The sequence below is a fragment of the Mixophyes fleayi genome, chromosome 9, assembly GCF_038048845.1.
Source record: "Mixophyes fleayi isolate aMixFle1 chromosome 9, aMixFle1.hap1, whole genome shotgun sequence".
In the NCBI taxonomy this organism is placed as follows: domain Eukaryota; kingdom Metazoa; phylum Chordata; class Amphibia; order Anura; family Limnodynastidae; genus Mixophyes; species Mixophyes fleayi.
This window is the reverse complement of record NC_134410.1, coordinates 20,779,164-20,794,703: the sequence shown is the minus strand read 5'-3', so window position 1 is coordinate 20,794,703 and position 15,540 is coordinate 20,779,164. Positions and strand designations below refer to the sequence as shown.

The 15,540-nt window shown below is 43.2% G+C and overlaps 2 protein-coding genes across 3 annotated transcripts; one reads left to right on the top strand and one right to left on the bottom strand.

Annotated features, from left to right (window-relative positions):
- Nucleotides 1-32: 32 nt before the first annotated feature.
- MRPS12 (mitochondrial ribosomal protein S12) lies at nucleotides 33-3,646 on the top strand. Its single transcript, XM_075186815.1, has 3 exons — nucleotides 33-137; nucleotides 1,967-2,036; nucleotides 3,019-3,646. Exons 2-3 carry the CDS (start codon nucleotides 1,988-1,990, stop codon nucleotides 3,414-3,416), a joined length of 447 nt encoding a protein of 148 aa, XP_075042916.1. The 5' UTR covers nucleotides 33-137; nucleotides 1,967-1,987; the 3' UTR covers nucleotides 3,417-3,646.
- A 2,571-nt stretch (nucleotides 3,647-6,217) lies between these two features.
- Nucleotides 6,218-12,325, bottom strand: FBXO27 (F-box protein 27). 2 transcript variants are annotated; one of them, XM_075186814.1, is made up of 6 exons: nucleotides 12,246-12,325; nucleotides 9,356-9,692; nucleotides 7,985-8,096; nucleotides 7,816-7,911; nucleotides 6,996-7,134; nucleotides 6,218-6,558 (listed from the first exon to the last, which is right to left on the bottom strand). In XM_075186814.1, exons 2-6 carry the CDS (start codon nucleotides 9,618-9,620, stop codon nucleotides 6,370-6,372), a joined length of 801 nt encoding a protein of 266 aa, XP_075042915.1. In that variant the 5' UTR covers nucleotides 9,621-9,692; nucleotides 12,246-12,325; the 3' UTR covers nucleotides 6,218-6,369. The 2 variants fall into 2 exon arrangements, with proteins under 2 accessions (XP_075042915.1, XP_075042914.1); XM_075186813.1 differs by having other exon boundaries at nucleotides 9,356-9,743; nucleotides 12,246-12,318.
- Nucleotides 12,326-15,540: the final 3,215 nt, after the last annotated feature.

The window sequence follows — 15,540 nt, the reverse complement described above, 5'->3', positions numbered from 1 at the left end:
TGGCTTGCAGCTAGAGGCCAATCAGATTGTAGTGCAGGATAACATCGGGATTGCTGGTAGCAGGACAGTAAACCCCGCCCACAGGCTGTGTGACCCGGCAGTAGCTGCACATGGTGATGGGGATACAGGAGCTCAAGGTGAGTGAGGGGCTGCAGCAGGTCAGGGACACATTGCACAATTGTGTTGTGCAAAATTAAGAATGAATGTAAGAAAGAGCAGTAGGCAAAGACTAGAAGCTGTGTGTGGTGACATTGTAACCAGTCCATACCTGTGTGTTATAAGTAGAGGCATGAGCCTGCAGCAGATGCATGGCTTCTAATGCTAGTGGGTAAGGGGCCTAAAAAGTGGTTTCCCTGGTTTCAGCTACTCCAAAGCCATTGAATGAGCAAGATTAAAAAACAACAACTAATATGCATGTTCCATTGACAGAAACAGTAGGCCCATTCATTGCAATGGGGTTTGTAAATGTAGCATAGCCCCCTGCCACCCAAATCTTTACCCAGCCCCAGGTGGCAGATAGCCTTGCTGGTTTACACATGAAGTCTCCCTGCTATTGTGAAATTTAGCAAGCTGGTGCCTCTATGGGGGTGGCCTGTGGTGGAACTACCATTGGAGTGGCAGGTACCGTGCATGGGCCCACTGCTTGACAAATGGTCAGGGCCCCCAGTTTCCGCCTCCGTGCAGTGGGGTCCACAGCTTGCTAGTTCTGCCTCTGGGGGTGGCTGTCAAAAAACACCATACCCACCCTTCCCTCTTCCTCCCAGAGACTGCCAGCCTTGCGTTGATAAGCACGGAAGCTCCTTATGACCCTCCTGGGCTGTGGTGGATTAACAAGTTTGGATTAGCAACTTTATGATCTTTGTATAAAGGACCCCTGACCATTATATTAAAATAGTAAAAAAATAAGTAAACGCATACACAATTTTAAAATAAATTTTAATTGAATGTAAGACTGTAAACCCTAATTCACCACTTTATCCAACATTAAATCTTCGTCCCCAGTGTAACGACCCAATGCCCGCTTGTGACTGGCTGGTGGTGAAAATGAGTGTCCCTGGTTTTATTTATTTATTACCAGAGCGTTTCCCATTTATTTCAATTGGGTTTTTACATGTAGCAAACATTGTGGAAAAATCATTGATGTGAATAGGAAAAGTTCCAAAATTTTACAACATCGCTGGTAAAATAAAAAAAAATTGTAATCAATGGATTACTAATTGCATTAATTTGAAAGAAGATCACTGTTTAACAAAACAAGAGAGTTGGGGATGGGCTCAGGATTACAGATATGACATACATGAATGTAACAAGCATGACCAGAAGCATGCAAATGGTTAAACATATTAACAAATACATGATGCGAGTGGCAAATTTTCTCTGTACAGCGCTGCGGAATTGGTGCTGCTATATAAATAAATGTTGATGATGAATGCAATTACGCACAATAGCAATGTCAGGTAAGAGAGAGTAAGCAACGTATATAAAAAAAACAAGCAACGTGCAAATAATTACAGATACGGGCATAAATTCCGTGGGTTTGAGTGAACAAACGCCTGTACAAAATGTAGACATGGCATGGGGTATACGAGGGAGACAGACAGCGGATGAACAGGAGACATAAGGAAGAGAGCTGCCCCGTGAGAGTTTACTTTCTAGATTAGTCTGTTATCTCGGACATGACTCCAGCAAAGTAAGGGTTAATGTTCCCCAAAGACCTGCAGAAGAAAATGAGAAGCTGAGCTGGTATTTCCTCTAGTTTTATCGAGCTATGTGTTACAGGGGTTTTCAAAGGATAAGCGGAAAATCACTGCGGACACTGAATACGGGCAGCACTTCAGAGAGGTGTTCTCGCATCCATGGTGTGATTCTTAACAGTATTTTGTTTTAATACTTCCACCTACATTGACACATGTTGGCAGGCAGCATGGACTAGTGTAAGTTACATCATGGTTTTGGACCTTCGCAGGTAATGTCTGTCTGATCCGAGATGTCTTGTGCCGGAATACGGAATCTTGTCTCCACAGCTTGGCGATGGGGTGAGTCGGTCTTTCCAAACTTTTCTGTGCAATGAATTTTATAATCATAATTGATGCATACCAAGCTACCCCCTCTGCGTTGAAATGTTTTAAAAGTACCTCTTCTGATTAGTTTTCTCTGAGTTTCATTCTTTACTAAAAAAAAAAGTTATGTTGAGTTCTATTTAACAGACTGTAGTAGGGCCTGTTCTTGACTGTATCTTACTATAGACTTTCTAGACTGCATTCTCATGGATTTTAACCGTACTTGCCAACTTTTCCTCGTTGGCTTCAGGGTGATCCCGGGAGAGTTGGGTGTGCGGGGGCGGGGCTTAATGAATTGCCTCATTTTGGTGTCGCCCCCTAAATGATTGTCACAATTTGGGCCAATTACAGCAGGGGGTGGGGCTAATATGAGGCAATATTTGTCATTAAGCCCCGTCCCCACCACTATCTATTGCGGGGGTGAGAACCGGGACGTTGCCCTGCTCTCCCGGAAGGTCTCCTGGACATTCCAGGGGGAGTAGGCAACTATGCGTTAAAGAAAAGCAGCTAATGAATCTCTAGAGACTGAAGTGTCTTTTACATTTCTGTCTCCATTACTGAAGTCATGTTGTCTTACCTGTCAGTCTTTGATTAAATCTTGGTCTCCATGAAAATGGCCACCTCCATAGGCATCAATACATGGACATAGGACACAATTTCTGAACTGTGTCATCATGCCACAGATGGCGAAGCCAACCACGTCTTGTACTGGCTCAGCATCAGGGAGAATGCCAGACTCTTAAGGGAGTGAGGGAGATCACCCCTATTTCAGGGAGTCTCCCTGACATTCAGGGAGAGTTGGCAAGTATGATTTTAACTCCGCCCACAAATCAGCTTCCTCCAATGTTCACAAGTACTTTAAGAGAATCAAACAGATGGGATTTTGCTATGCTGTAATGGAGTGATTATTCAGAGTCCACTTTCTCTTTACATTTACTGTCTCTCTTTCTCTCTCTAGGTTCTTTCCTCTCCCGAGCTGTTCTCCCAACCAGCCATGTCCCTCCAGCGGAGAACTCTCGTAGCATGGCCACCCTGAATCAGATGCACAGAGCAGGACGACCTAAGAGACCCCCACCCAAACTAGGAATCTTGGGAAACAGCCCTCAGCTCAAGGGTGTCGTATTGAAAACCATTATCCGTAAGCCCAAGAAACCCAACTCTGCCAACCGCAAGTGTTGCCGTGTACGTCTCAGCAATGGCAAGGAAGTAGTGTGCTTTATTCCAGGAGAAGGACACAACCTGCAGGAACACAACATCGTCCTGGTGGAGGGTGGGCGTACGCAGGATCTTCCCGGGGTGAAACTTAAAGTGGTCCGGGGAAAATATGACTGTGGCCATGTGAAAAAGAAGCAATAGTGACTCTTGGGCTGTTATACACCACTTCCTCCACTAGAGGGCAGCGAACACCACCTATTGTGGAAACTCAGTCTCCACCTCATGGGGGGCAGGGGGTTACTAATTGCAGCAAAGGGAAGAGGGTAAAAACAGAAACAAAAATATTTGTTTACTATGTCGGATTTTCATGGGATGAAGCCATTCAAATCTTTGTGTTCAAAGTTAGAAAAAATAAATTGAATTAATGTTTATTTTATTTATTTTTTAAATTGATTTGCAATCTATGTGCAGGATTGCTATTGGGTGACACTTGCTTTCATTAGATTTAGCAGAGCTGATCGTATCCTATGTTTAGCTGCACTAATAACATATGATCTTTGCAGGGCAGTCATGTCTGCAACACATGACATTGTGATTATTTCCCTATGGGACCAGGTGGTACAATTACTGATCTATTCAGTAACATTAAGGCTTGTGCCCAGCGGCATGTAACACTTTAACATATTTACCTGTACATAGCAGGCAGTGTAAACACAGAGTTTCTGCCACGTGTGAATACTGCCTGATCATGTATGTGTAAGTCACCTTCAATCTTGACTATTAATATGTTGTTTGTCAATAAACAATGGTTCTTTGGTACCAGCACTACATTGAAGTTAGTGACGTTATGGTAAACACGCTACATTTATAGTAGTCTGGTTCTGAGAATGGAGATTTAATGTAAATTTACCAGAATCAACCCTGTCTGCTAAAATGAAAGCAGCTGATGGAAAATAATTGGCAGCTCTATTGTGGAATGTTATACAATGTTTACTTCCTGGCCCTTTAATGTCTTCAGTGTGACATGACCTTTGGGTTTTCTACCTTTTAGATTATTTTATTGGCTTGGATGTGCTCTCCTGGTAATGTTACTAAATACAGTGCTTTACCTTTCAGCTCTTACGAATGAGGCATTTGTATATTTCCCCTGGCCATGGACAAGACGCTGGGTGTAATGCAGAGAGCACTTCGGATTTAGGTCATTTCCTAGGGCAGTGATGGCTAACCTGTGACACTCCAGGTGTTGTGAAACTACAAGTACCAGCATGCTCTGCAAGCCATCAGCTAGGTATCTACTGGCAAAGCATGCTGGGGATTGTAGTTTCACAACACCTGGAGTGTCACAGGTTAGCTATCACTGTCCAAGGGGCACAAGAATAAAATAATGTTACTGTATGACTGCTATACGTGATGGGCAGCAGGCGGTCCCCAGCTCCATCCTGCTTTATTGTCGGACCTGTAACACTTGTATAGAATGCCAGCTGATGTGTGATTACAGATAGGTGTCTCTTTTAATAAATGGATTGTTTTAACTTATTCCTGAGATTAGGGGTGATGTGCGGCCCTCTTGTAGGTTAGAGGGCCGCCCGTGTGGTACCTGAAGTGTATCAGGTTGCCTATCAATAATATACATGGCTGAACAGAACAAAATTAACCCACACAGATAAAGTAATGTTTGCAGTAAACATTTGCAGGAGGGGGTAGTAATTAAATTAAGGTAGTGGGAAAAACAAGTCCTCAGGGACCCCTAACAGTGCAGGTTTTCAAAATCTCCTTGCCGGAGCACAGGTGTAGTCATTACTGACTGACACATTGTAACAGGTGGTCCTAATTATGTCACATGTGATCCAGAAAACCTGCTCTGTTAGGGAGCCCTGAGGACTGGGTTTGGGAAACCCTGCTCTAAACCATCAGTTCCACCCTCCATTCCCCCTGCTTTAGAACTGTAGGTAGAAAGCTGTTTATCGGTTTATCAAAGCTAAACCTACAGTGATCTCCTAAACACTAGTAACAGCAGCATCTCAAATATGGTTGTACATTTTTGCTAGTGTTAAAAACATTACTGTGTATGTGGCCTAACGTGTTTAAGGCAATGCACTGAGAACATTACACAGGTACGCTGTTAGTGCCCTAAACGTGGCACACCTTTATAATGTAAGCAAGCTTATTGCTAATTGGCAGAAGTTTGTCCAGAGTACCCTGCTCACAGCCTATCAGTGATACCAAGTAGCAGTATGCTGTGCGATACAGCGGCATTCACTCCTCTACCCATTGCTTGTATACAGGGTCAGAAGCGGTGGGGGAGGGGGGGATTAATGATTGGAGGAGAGCAGGGCTGTGCTCTTATCTCTGAACATTCCGAGGAGACAGTAAAAGGGTTTGTTCTGCCAATTAATGTAACAAGCCTGTTATTTCACACCCTGCATTAGAATAGTGGATTATAACATAGCCGTCTTGAAGTTGGGGTGCAGAATAAATAGATTAAAGAGGGGTGTTGGAGGACCTAGGTATCATCACCATTCATTTATATAGCGCCACTAATTCCGCAGTGCTGTACAGAGAACTCACTCACATCAGTCCCTGCCCCATTGGGGCTTACAGTCTAAATTCCCTAACACATACACAGACAGCCAGCCTAGGGTCAATTTGTTAGCAGCCAATTAATCTACCAGTATGTTTTTGGAGTGTGTGAGGAAACCGAAGCACCCTGAGGAAACCCACGGAGAACATACAAACTCCACCCAGATAAGGCCGGGAATCGAACTCATGACCCCAGTGCTGTGAGGCAGAAGTGATAAGCACTGAGCCACTGCTGCCCACAACAAACCGTAAATGAGAATTCTGAAGAACCATTGTGTCATCGCATATTGTTATTTTACGTCTGAAGCCTTGCAGGGGATATGTGCAATGCAACGATGACCTCACAGCACGAACCCCGTACTTTCTCCTGTATAAGAGGATTGAAATGCAACAATTGACTATTTCCTTTTAGCAGAGAGAACTTTGTCAAAAACAATGGTTTATTGTTTAAAAATAGAAGTCCGTAACACACACAGTAGCCAAACTTCAAGTCCGTAATCCGGATAGAGAGCGAGGAATATATATAAAAAGGCGATCTGAGAAACATAAGTCGTATGAACAAGGCAAGGGATCGTCATGCCTCTTCCAGTATGCTAGGCGGGCAAGGCAGGGTACAAGGCTCTGTGTTTCTGCACTTCAACGTGACCGAGGAGTTTGAGATACGAGCGCCATACCATCCTTGCCAGAACTGCGAGTCCTTTCCTTTATGCATAAAGCTCACGTAGCGCACACCAGGTCCATAACTGTGGAACTCATGAGAAACCTGTGGAGAGAGCACAAGTCACAACGTTTCAGGTAGAGGAGAGGGCGAGATGGGCATGTCCTATCGGGGCAGAGGAGAGGGCATGAGTGTGGCACACCATGGGGCGGAAGAGGGCGCAAGTGTGCAGGATATAGTTATGAAAAGGTTTCATATATTCCAGATCATAATTTCCCACACCCAGTCCTCAGGGAGCCCTAACAGTGCAGGTTTTCCAGGTCACAAGTGAAATAATTATACCATCTGTGGATCTGTTATAATGAGCCAGTCAGTCATGAATACACCTGTGCTCCAAAAAGGAGATCTGGAAAGCCTGCACCGTTAGGGGTCCCTAAAGACTTTGAGAACCTCTATATTAGATGACTTTGCTCAGGACAGTAACTAACATACGGTTGCTGAAGACAAACTGCTGGAAAGCACCGACTCCCCCAGTATCCGACCTGTTGGTATTTTGTGTCGTTCCATTGCGGGATGGGTTCAGGCTTCTCCTTAAATTCCTGGATCACAGTTTTCCTGTCGACAGCAAGGAGCTGGACTTTTATTTCATAAACGCAGCCACAGTCCCGTCGCCCAGCATACCTGGGAGAAAAACACGGAGAAGCCAACACTGGGCATAAAGTGTCTGAAAAAAACATTAACATGTTTTCAGGGATTTGAAAAAGTTATTCTTGTCTTTAGTTTTTGAATTTGGAATTACCCTGCTGATTCTGTAGCTATGCTTTGCCCACCAGTGTTCAGAGAAGTTTGGCTGAACGCTGGTTAATAAGGCATGGCATACAAGACATCTGTAGAAAAACTTTATTGATTAAAATTGGCAAAAATAAAAAACGGTGTATGTCATGAAACATGTTTAAATCTGAACACAGCTTAAAATAGTGTTAAGATAATTTGGGTGGACATCTGATATAACGTGTACCTGTCATGCAGAACTGACAAAACATTAAATCTTGCAGCCAGAGTAAAATTTATTTGCAACGTACAGTTAACATATTCCTGTGATAATATTGTTAGAATAAAAACACTATTCCTCTCCCTTGGTCTTGTACATCCTGCCATTTTAACAGGACAGCCCCCACCTTTGGAAAATAGCCATAGGTGGGGGCTGTCCTGTGGGCAAGTGTAATGTCATGTGATCATTAAGAGCCAACCAGGAGGCAGTACTTTAAACCACAATTTCATGTCAGTCTCTCACGATATCTGTCCAGAAGACGGCTCTAGTATATGAACGTCATGCAGATGCTGAATGCAGTTTATATTCACCAATCGGATACGTGGATGATAGGCTGGTGGACGTCCAGGAAGTGTTCCCAAAGTCCTGCTCTCAAAAGGTCTACGATCTGGGTCTTCTCACACCATCTGTGGAGAGGTTTGCAGAGGGTTACAAAAGGGAACGACTTACCTTTCTGAAATGGGCCAGTCTGCTACTTACAAAAATGAGGTGACAAAGCAAGTCTGGCTCTCTGCTCCTTCCAAAACGGAATAGTTGTTTTCCACCGCCCAACCATCCGCTCTATGTAGGGCATGCCAGTGCTGTAATTGTTCTGGGAAAAGAATAGAAATCAGCGTTTAGAGGCAGAGGACGTTCTCTGACATGCAGCGTTTGTCCTGCACAAGTCCGACGTGGACCAGCGTTTTATCTAACATGAGCCAATCGCTCCATCCTGCAGTCTATCCATTGTAGGTTAGAATTCATACTGTAGGGTTAGGGTTATATGCCCATGTATCTACATAAGTATCCAAATATGTACTATATTTACTGACCATGCATCCAGCTTAATACTCTAAAGGGAGGAGTATTTTAAGCAGCAGCAGCAGGAGGAGGAGGAAGGGGGGGGGGAATATAAATTACTCCATTACAAAAAGTCTTGAAAACTAAAAACCCTGTGCATTTATTGTTGTTCTGCATTGGCTTCATAAATGTTTATCATCGATTAGTTTTTAGTCCTTTATCTTGAATTCTGTCTCGTTCACTTTTCAACAGGAAAATGGTTGAGAGAAATGGAGGATTTGCACAGGGTGTGGTGTGGGGGATTCCACTTTTGCCTCGGCTGCCCTATAATATCTCTTATTTTAAAGAGATCATTCATATTTCTGGTCTAAAAAAGGATCGTGGACAATCCTAGCTTGCCTCAGTGTATGCCACTCACTAGGGCTTATGTATGCTGTACTCTTCTGTGCTAAATGTGCAGCAAATCACAGCTGCCAATCAGCAATTAGCTCTCATCTGTTTATATGAAGTTATGCCATAAAAGGAAGTATATGATTCCTTGTGATGGTTTAGTGCAGATGTTGCACCTAAATGCAATGTTAGTAAACAAGCTCCAAGTAGGATTCTATGTCCCTAGATCCAGTGATTTACCATTACTTATTGTGGAGAAACCTCTCTACATCTATGCATGCATCACGTATATATAGGATCCTTGAAGATCCCCACTCTACAGATCTTCCAATTCCTGTCCTTCTGCAGACTAGAGCCCTAAGGGACAGATACTCCATGTAACATGGATGCGTCGGTTTAGTTTGTATCTTAGATGCTAATTTCAGAGACACTGAGCAAGTCTTTTTGTGCATGCACAATATTCTGGCAGCGTACACAGCCTTTTATGGTGGAATGTTCTGTTTTTCAAGCAGGACTGCTCAGTGAAACAGGGGCAGGGGTAAGTTTGGTATAACTAAAAATCTTTCATTGATCTGTGTATAATGCTCCTGATCTGCCAACATACTCCACTCTCTCCTACACCTAGAATGTGACAGCATAAAGGAACGTACAGGTCCACCTAGTCTGCCTTTGTCCTCTCACCTGCACCACATGAATTGCGCACCAAGTTCCGGGAAAACGGCTTCTTCAGACAAACGCTCTGCCAGGAGAAGTCGTGACACATATCAGCGGCTCTCAGAATCTCAGTCTTTCGCTCATGCTCACACTTCATCCTCCACAAGGAGGGCGAGTCTACCAGATACTTCCAGCGCTGGCTCACGCACCTACAATGGGCAATCAGGTCCCGGGCCGGCAGAAAGCTGAAGATCAAGAGGAGAACCTCATCCGGAAGAGGCTCCAGATCCATCACATACACAACGTTTCTTGATTCGGGATATCCTTGAGGCAGCCAATGATGCACAAAGTAAGGTGGTCGTCTCTGCAAGATTGCATAGCGGTCCATAGTAAATTGTGACATTATGAGCTCAAACTATGACAGAAATACAAAGTCACCCCAGTGAATTCCACACTTCAAAAATGAACATGAATATCAATTAAACACTAATGTGCAACCTGTAAGATACAATGCAAATATAAAACTGCTTACCCTGGTTTCCGGAATGCTTACGAATACGCAGTTTGCAACTGTGCTTATTGACAAGAACACAATGTGAAAAGGACAATAATGGGGAAGAAACAGCGTTACAACTGGTGTTGGTAACGTCTACTTTTAAATATCATAGTAGTGTCCTGGTACCCAAGTTACACAGATGAAATGTCTAATACATATGTTTATTGATGTGACATAGCTGTGTGTTTATCCAGGACCACCTTGTCTCTTACAAGACCCTTGTACATCAGTCAGCTCTCCTGGTATACAACAGCCTAACACTGGCATAGATAGTTAGTGTACATGAGGTTGATGAGAATCAGGCACGAGAAGACGGGGCATTGCTTTTTTTTTTGTTTGTTTTATACTGACAAATTCCATTCAATTGTTAAGAGTTCCTTAGTTCTCAAATTCCAGGCTTTTAAAAAATAAAGTTAATTCAAATTCCTTGGATAAAAGCAACTAATACAGTCCACAATTATGTATGCACATCTGTTGGTGCCTTATCAGAACTAAAAATAATATACTTTTGTAATTGGGTGGGGAGGCATTTTTTCCCCATGCACACCTACCTACCATAAAGGCACTGAAAGACGCTGCAGCCAGCCGATAACAGAACGTTAGGTAAGTCAGGACCTTTCTGTATATCCCACAGCTCTCCTGATCTATGGGATGGAGGAAGCCTGTCCATATACTTGTACTATGAATAGAATGCTCTCTCGCATGGAAAGCGCCGATATTTTTGTTTGCCTACTAGGCACTATTAATTAAAATAATAATACCAGTATATGACCCAGTGACAGGTCCTCTAAGGATCAGTATCTGTCACAAAGGTCCACCCAGCCACCTTACCTTTCAAAACTGTTTTGAGACCTGGCTGACCCAAGATCAATGGATCATTTGAGCATTAAGACCCCTGCTCTATGGCCACACGTCGGGCAGCCTGTACCTGGATGGGGAAGTCTGCTCTGGTTATTAACAGAACTGGTCATAGTGCAGGAAAAGATAGTGTAAGAGGGAAGGTAATGGGGCCTGGTGGTGTTGAATCAGGTGCACTTGTTCACAGGTGAGAGGGCGGAACTTAATGCTCTGAGGAACAATGAAAAAAACAAAACCCCACACAGAACTCCAGTGTATACCAGTCTCACCACCATCTTCACCCTTCCAACGCCACCGCTCCTGATGTCTCTCTGCTGTCACCTTTCCTGTCAGCTCCACAGGCCAACATGTTAAGCTGGCAGCTATACTGTCACATGTCCAAAACCAAAGCATACGCCAGTGAACGCAGCAACATCCATTCATCAATGGGCCCTTACTACAGCCTGCAATTTACTGAGTGAGAGCAGGGCGGGGACCGAACGTATGCACGTAGTCAATGTACAGTAAGTGCGTGCCAAGCTGGACCGCATGCAGCAGCGTCCGATTCAAGCTGTGGGCACTGGGGAGGGATCACTTCACACATTTCAAACACTTTATAGGCCTTGATACATACATACATATACATACATACATACACATACACATACATATACATACACATACATGTAATTAGCCTACAAGCTGAATAAAATACATCTCCCTACACTGCTTCCTGGGTGAAAGGTGGGACATGGTGGTATTATGAGGCTTTCATTCATTACCATGAACCTTCCGTAAGCAGCTATAACATTACAGGGGACAACAGCAAGGTCAAATTTGCCAACACAAGGTCTTAAGGACTTATTTCATTCATATCCTACTAGTTATAACTGTTATATGCATAAGTAACATGCTTAATGGGCATGGCCCATAACTGTAATAGAAAACAGAACCACAGGACACCACATAGTCTGTTTTCTCTATAGCTTTCACCCTTTTCTTTTTCTGGGTGATATATACTTAAGATAGTTACACTGATCACCTATCACACTGATCCCTACTAACCCGGTTAATCTGTAACATCCAGTCTGGACTCTGAGAATCAATAGTCCAAGTTAAAGATTTCCACAGACAAACACAATGTTATGGGAAACCTGATGTCACTGTTAGTTCTAAACATCCAAGTGGCATGTTCCATTGGCATGACACTAGCATGCAGTGAGACCAGTCATATAGGATTAAACACATATGAAACATGCAAGGAGTGGTGCAATCCACAACTGTTACTATGCATCATGTGTACTTCATAGGTACAGTCTGACAACCCACATACAGCCTATATATCCCTAGTACACATCACATGATCACTGTGATCATACATGTGACTAGCATGTTCAGCTTGCAGCAGACTTACAGGCTGCTGGCATCTGTCACTAGTGCATATCACTAGCACCCCCATGTATGTACACAGCACACGTGTGCCTGCAGCAGATCACATTTCCATGCATACAACATGTCACTTACCAAAGCCTAAGCGCCGGCCCGTCCATCACCAGCCAGCTCATTTACATGTCCTGTAACCCCGCCCCCACGTCAGGTGACCACTGCAGCGATATGAGATGCTGTCATATAGCCCCGCCCCTCTGGATCACTTGATTGACAAGCTCACCTTGTATCCGTACGACTCCCGGGGACGCTGAGCTGCGGAGGTGGTGGGTCTGACCACGTGACACGTCACGTGCACGGTATCAGGTTATTATGACATATGCCTCATGCATTTCAAATGTCTATGTTTAATACATATTAACTTCTAAGTTCCAAAGGTTAAGGATGTATTGTTAACAATTGCAGAAAAAAAGGAATTTAGTGGCATTGGTTAAGTTCAAGAACCAGGGAGAAATCTTCAAAACTTGAGACTGTCATTGGAAATTATGGACAGTTGTAAACCCTGCTTAACATAGTTTATCATATGCAACTTATACTGGGTTTTTTTTGTTTGTATTCTTATTACTATAAAAAGGGCACATTAAAAAGCATTTTTTTAAGATCTTTGTAATTTATACTTTCTTAAGAACTGTTTTTCTTTGTTTTTTTTTTAAATATTACTTTTATACCCCCCCCCCCCCAATTTTTTTTATTTTATTGTGTGCGTATTAACCAGATTAAAATCATCATCATCATCATAATTTATTTATATCATACCTGCCAATTCTGCCGGAATGTCCCGGAGACTCCCGGATTTCGGGCTGGAATCCCAGACTCCCGGAAGAGTATGGCAGCCTCCAGCATCTGCCCACTTCCCTTAGATCTAAAATGCTGCGATTCACACTGCCAGCCTATCACAGACTGCTGGCTGCTTCTCCAGGTGCATTTAAAACCCTGGATGAGTGATATTATGTCACTCATTCAGTATTTTAGGCACCTCCTCTAACTATTAACCATACTTACCAACTTTCTGTTGGTGAAATCCGGGAGCCTGCAGAGGAGGTGGGCGTAACGGGGGGGGGGGGCGGGGCTCCAAGTGGCGTCATTTTGGACCTGCCCCCATGACGTGATGACGCAAAATGCGTCATTTGACAGCGGGGGGCGGGGCCAAACACCGCGATTCACCGGGAATCGCGGCGTTTGGGACTTAATTCTGCCCACTTCACTAGGAAGTGGGCAGAATTATCCAGATGCGGGGGATCGCCACACTCGCCCGGGAGACTCTCGCAAAATGCGGGAGTCTCCCGGATATTTCGGGAGAGTTGGCAAGTCTGCTATTAACGCCCCAGGCAACCACCTTGGTTTACCTAATAGTAGCGCCGGCCCTGGCTAAAATCCAATGCTTTTCATCCTGTCTACAGTGGACTATATCAGGGATAGATATATAATTCAGTGACTGGCAGGTTTATTTTCTAACCACTCTTGATTTTGTTAATGGGGTGCATATTAGCATAACATAATTAAAAAGTTTATATGTGCTTATACATATTACAGAGTTTCAAATAAAACAAGTCATTATTGCTATATAAACATAAAATAATTATTACGTTTCTAATGAAACTGCTAATTGAAGATACAGAAAACTCGCAAGTAAATATTTTCAAAGAATTGTTGGAACCTATTTGACTTAGAAGATTACAGTAACTTACAAGACCTCTCAAAATAAAACAAATTAGACAGATTTGAGGAACATGTCATAAAAAGAAAGCAGAATACATTTTTGAGAGACAAACAAGATTGTGGAATATATATCAGCAGGGGACAGCAACCTTTTTCTCTCAGTGTGCCCCCAGTTCACATTATGTCACACATAAGCTCCCCTAGTTCTTTTTTGGTAGAAGATACATGGAATAGGAAGACAGGAGTGGTGGCCAAATTCTACTACACTCTATAGGAACAGTGTATATATGTAACAGAAGAGTCACTGGCAAAAGCGACAGCATTCACTATTTTTGCGCAAATGCATCTGGGGGAGTGCATGGGCTTCCCGGGCCAAGGAGACGGGTCTGCACGGGTGCCAATGTTTGCACCATCCAATGGTAGACCGTGGGCAGATTAGTGGTGTACTCGGTAAGTGCGGATTATGCGTACAAGTGTGCCTATTTTTGCACTTAAGTGGGAAAACAAGATATTTATTTTGCAGAACAGGATAATATAAATTCCACGATTCCCTGAGAATCGGTGCCTTATGGATCTAATTCTGCCCACTTCACTATGAAGTGGCAGATGCGGGAAGCTGCCATACTCTCCCGGGAGACCCATCCAGAATCCGGGAGTCTCCCGGACATTCCCGGGAGAGTTGGCAAGTATGATCTGAAGGTAAATCGTATATAGTGTGTACACATGAATTGCCCGACTGATCGGAGCTTCAGCCATAGGTAGAATCGTTGTAGATAACAGATTGGTTGGAAAATCCTGTAGTATGTCCCTAGCCTAAGAGTGGAGGAACACAAGGTGACAGTACACATTCATCTGCGAGGATGGCAGCAATCGGCGCTGAACCATTTTTTTAGAGAGAAAAAAAGAGGAAAGATTAAAAAGTAAGTTCAATTAAGGAGGCGGTGTGGCAGCCACTATAAAGGAAGCACAAAGTAATAGGGAACAGAAATAAATCACTGTTATATGGATTTCAGCGTATGATGGTTATCTCTCCTAGAAGGATTACTTATTGTCAGAGATTTTATGACTCACACTCTATAATGTTGCCTTTGATTTTATGACTCATACTCATATGATGTGTATATCATGTGTGCTCATCCGCACCTTGTCTAGGTATTTATCATGGTGTTTTTCACTTGTTAAATGTCTTGATAAAGATATATATATATATATATATATATATATATGGTGCTTCTAAAAATAACTGTTGTATTTTTTCGGGTCCCGTGAGTGCTGTAGCTCACTGGTCATATATTTTTTATGTATATTTTCTACATTTATTTGTATATTTATATACATCCATATATTATTATTATCCCTGAGCTGCGAGCTGAAATCCAGCGAGTAAATTACCGTATTAACGTTTTTTCCCGTGCAGGATTACCGTAATAACGGTAATCCTGCGCGGTCCGCGTGATTTTCGGCAATCCCGCGGACAATTGAATATGCCCCTAAACATTGTTGTGAAGTCTGCCTATTGCTACTATCAATAGTGTTATTTCCAGTCTTTCAAGATGTTAGCACTTCTGCCTCACAGCACTGGGGTCATGAGTTCAATTCCCGACCATGGCCTTATCTGTGTGGAGTTTGTATGTTCTTCCTGCTTTTGCGTGGGTTTCCTCCGGGTGCTCTGGTTTTCTCACACACTCCAAAAACATACTGATAGGTTAATTGG

Excerpts from the sequence above, each read along its gene's own strand:
- MRPS12 (XM_075186815.1), top strand. The coding sequence starts at position 1,988 with ATGTCTTGTGCCGGAATACGGAATCTTGTCTCCACAGCTTGGCGATGG. Across the intron at positions 2,037-3,018 it reads CTCCACAGCTTGGCGATGGG|GTTCTTTCCTCTCCCGAGCT; the intron begins GTGAGTCGGTCT and ends TTCTCTCTCTAG.
- FBXO27 (XM_075186813.1), bottom strand. The coding sequence starts at position 9,731 with ATGTCACAATTTACTATGGACCGCTATGCAATCTTGCAGAGACGACCA. Across the intron at positions 7,912-7,984 it reads TGCTTTGTCACCTCATTTTT|ATGGTGTGAGAAGACCCAGA; the intron begins GTAAGTAGCAGA and ends ACCTCTCCACAG. Across the intron at positions 7,135-7,815 it reads ATCATCCACGTATCCGATTG|GTATGCTGGGCGACGGGACT; the intron begins GTGAATATAAAC and ends TTTTTCTCCCAG.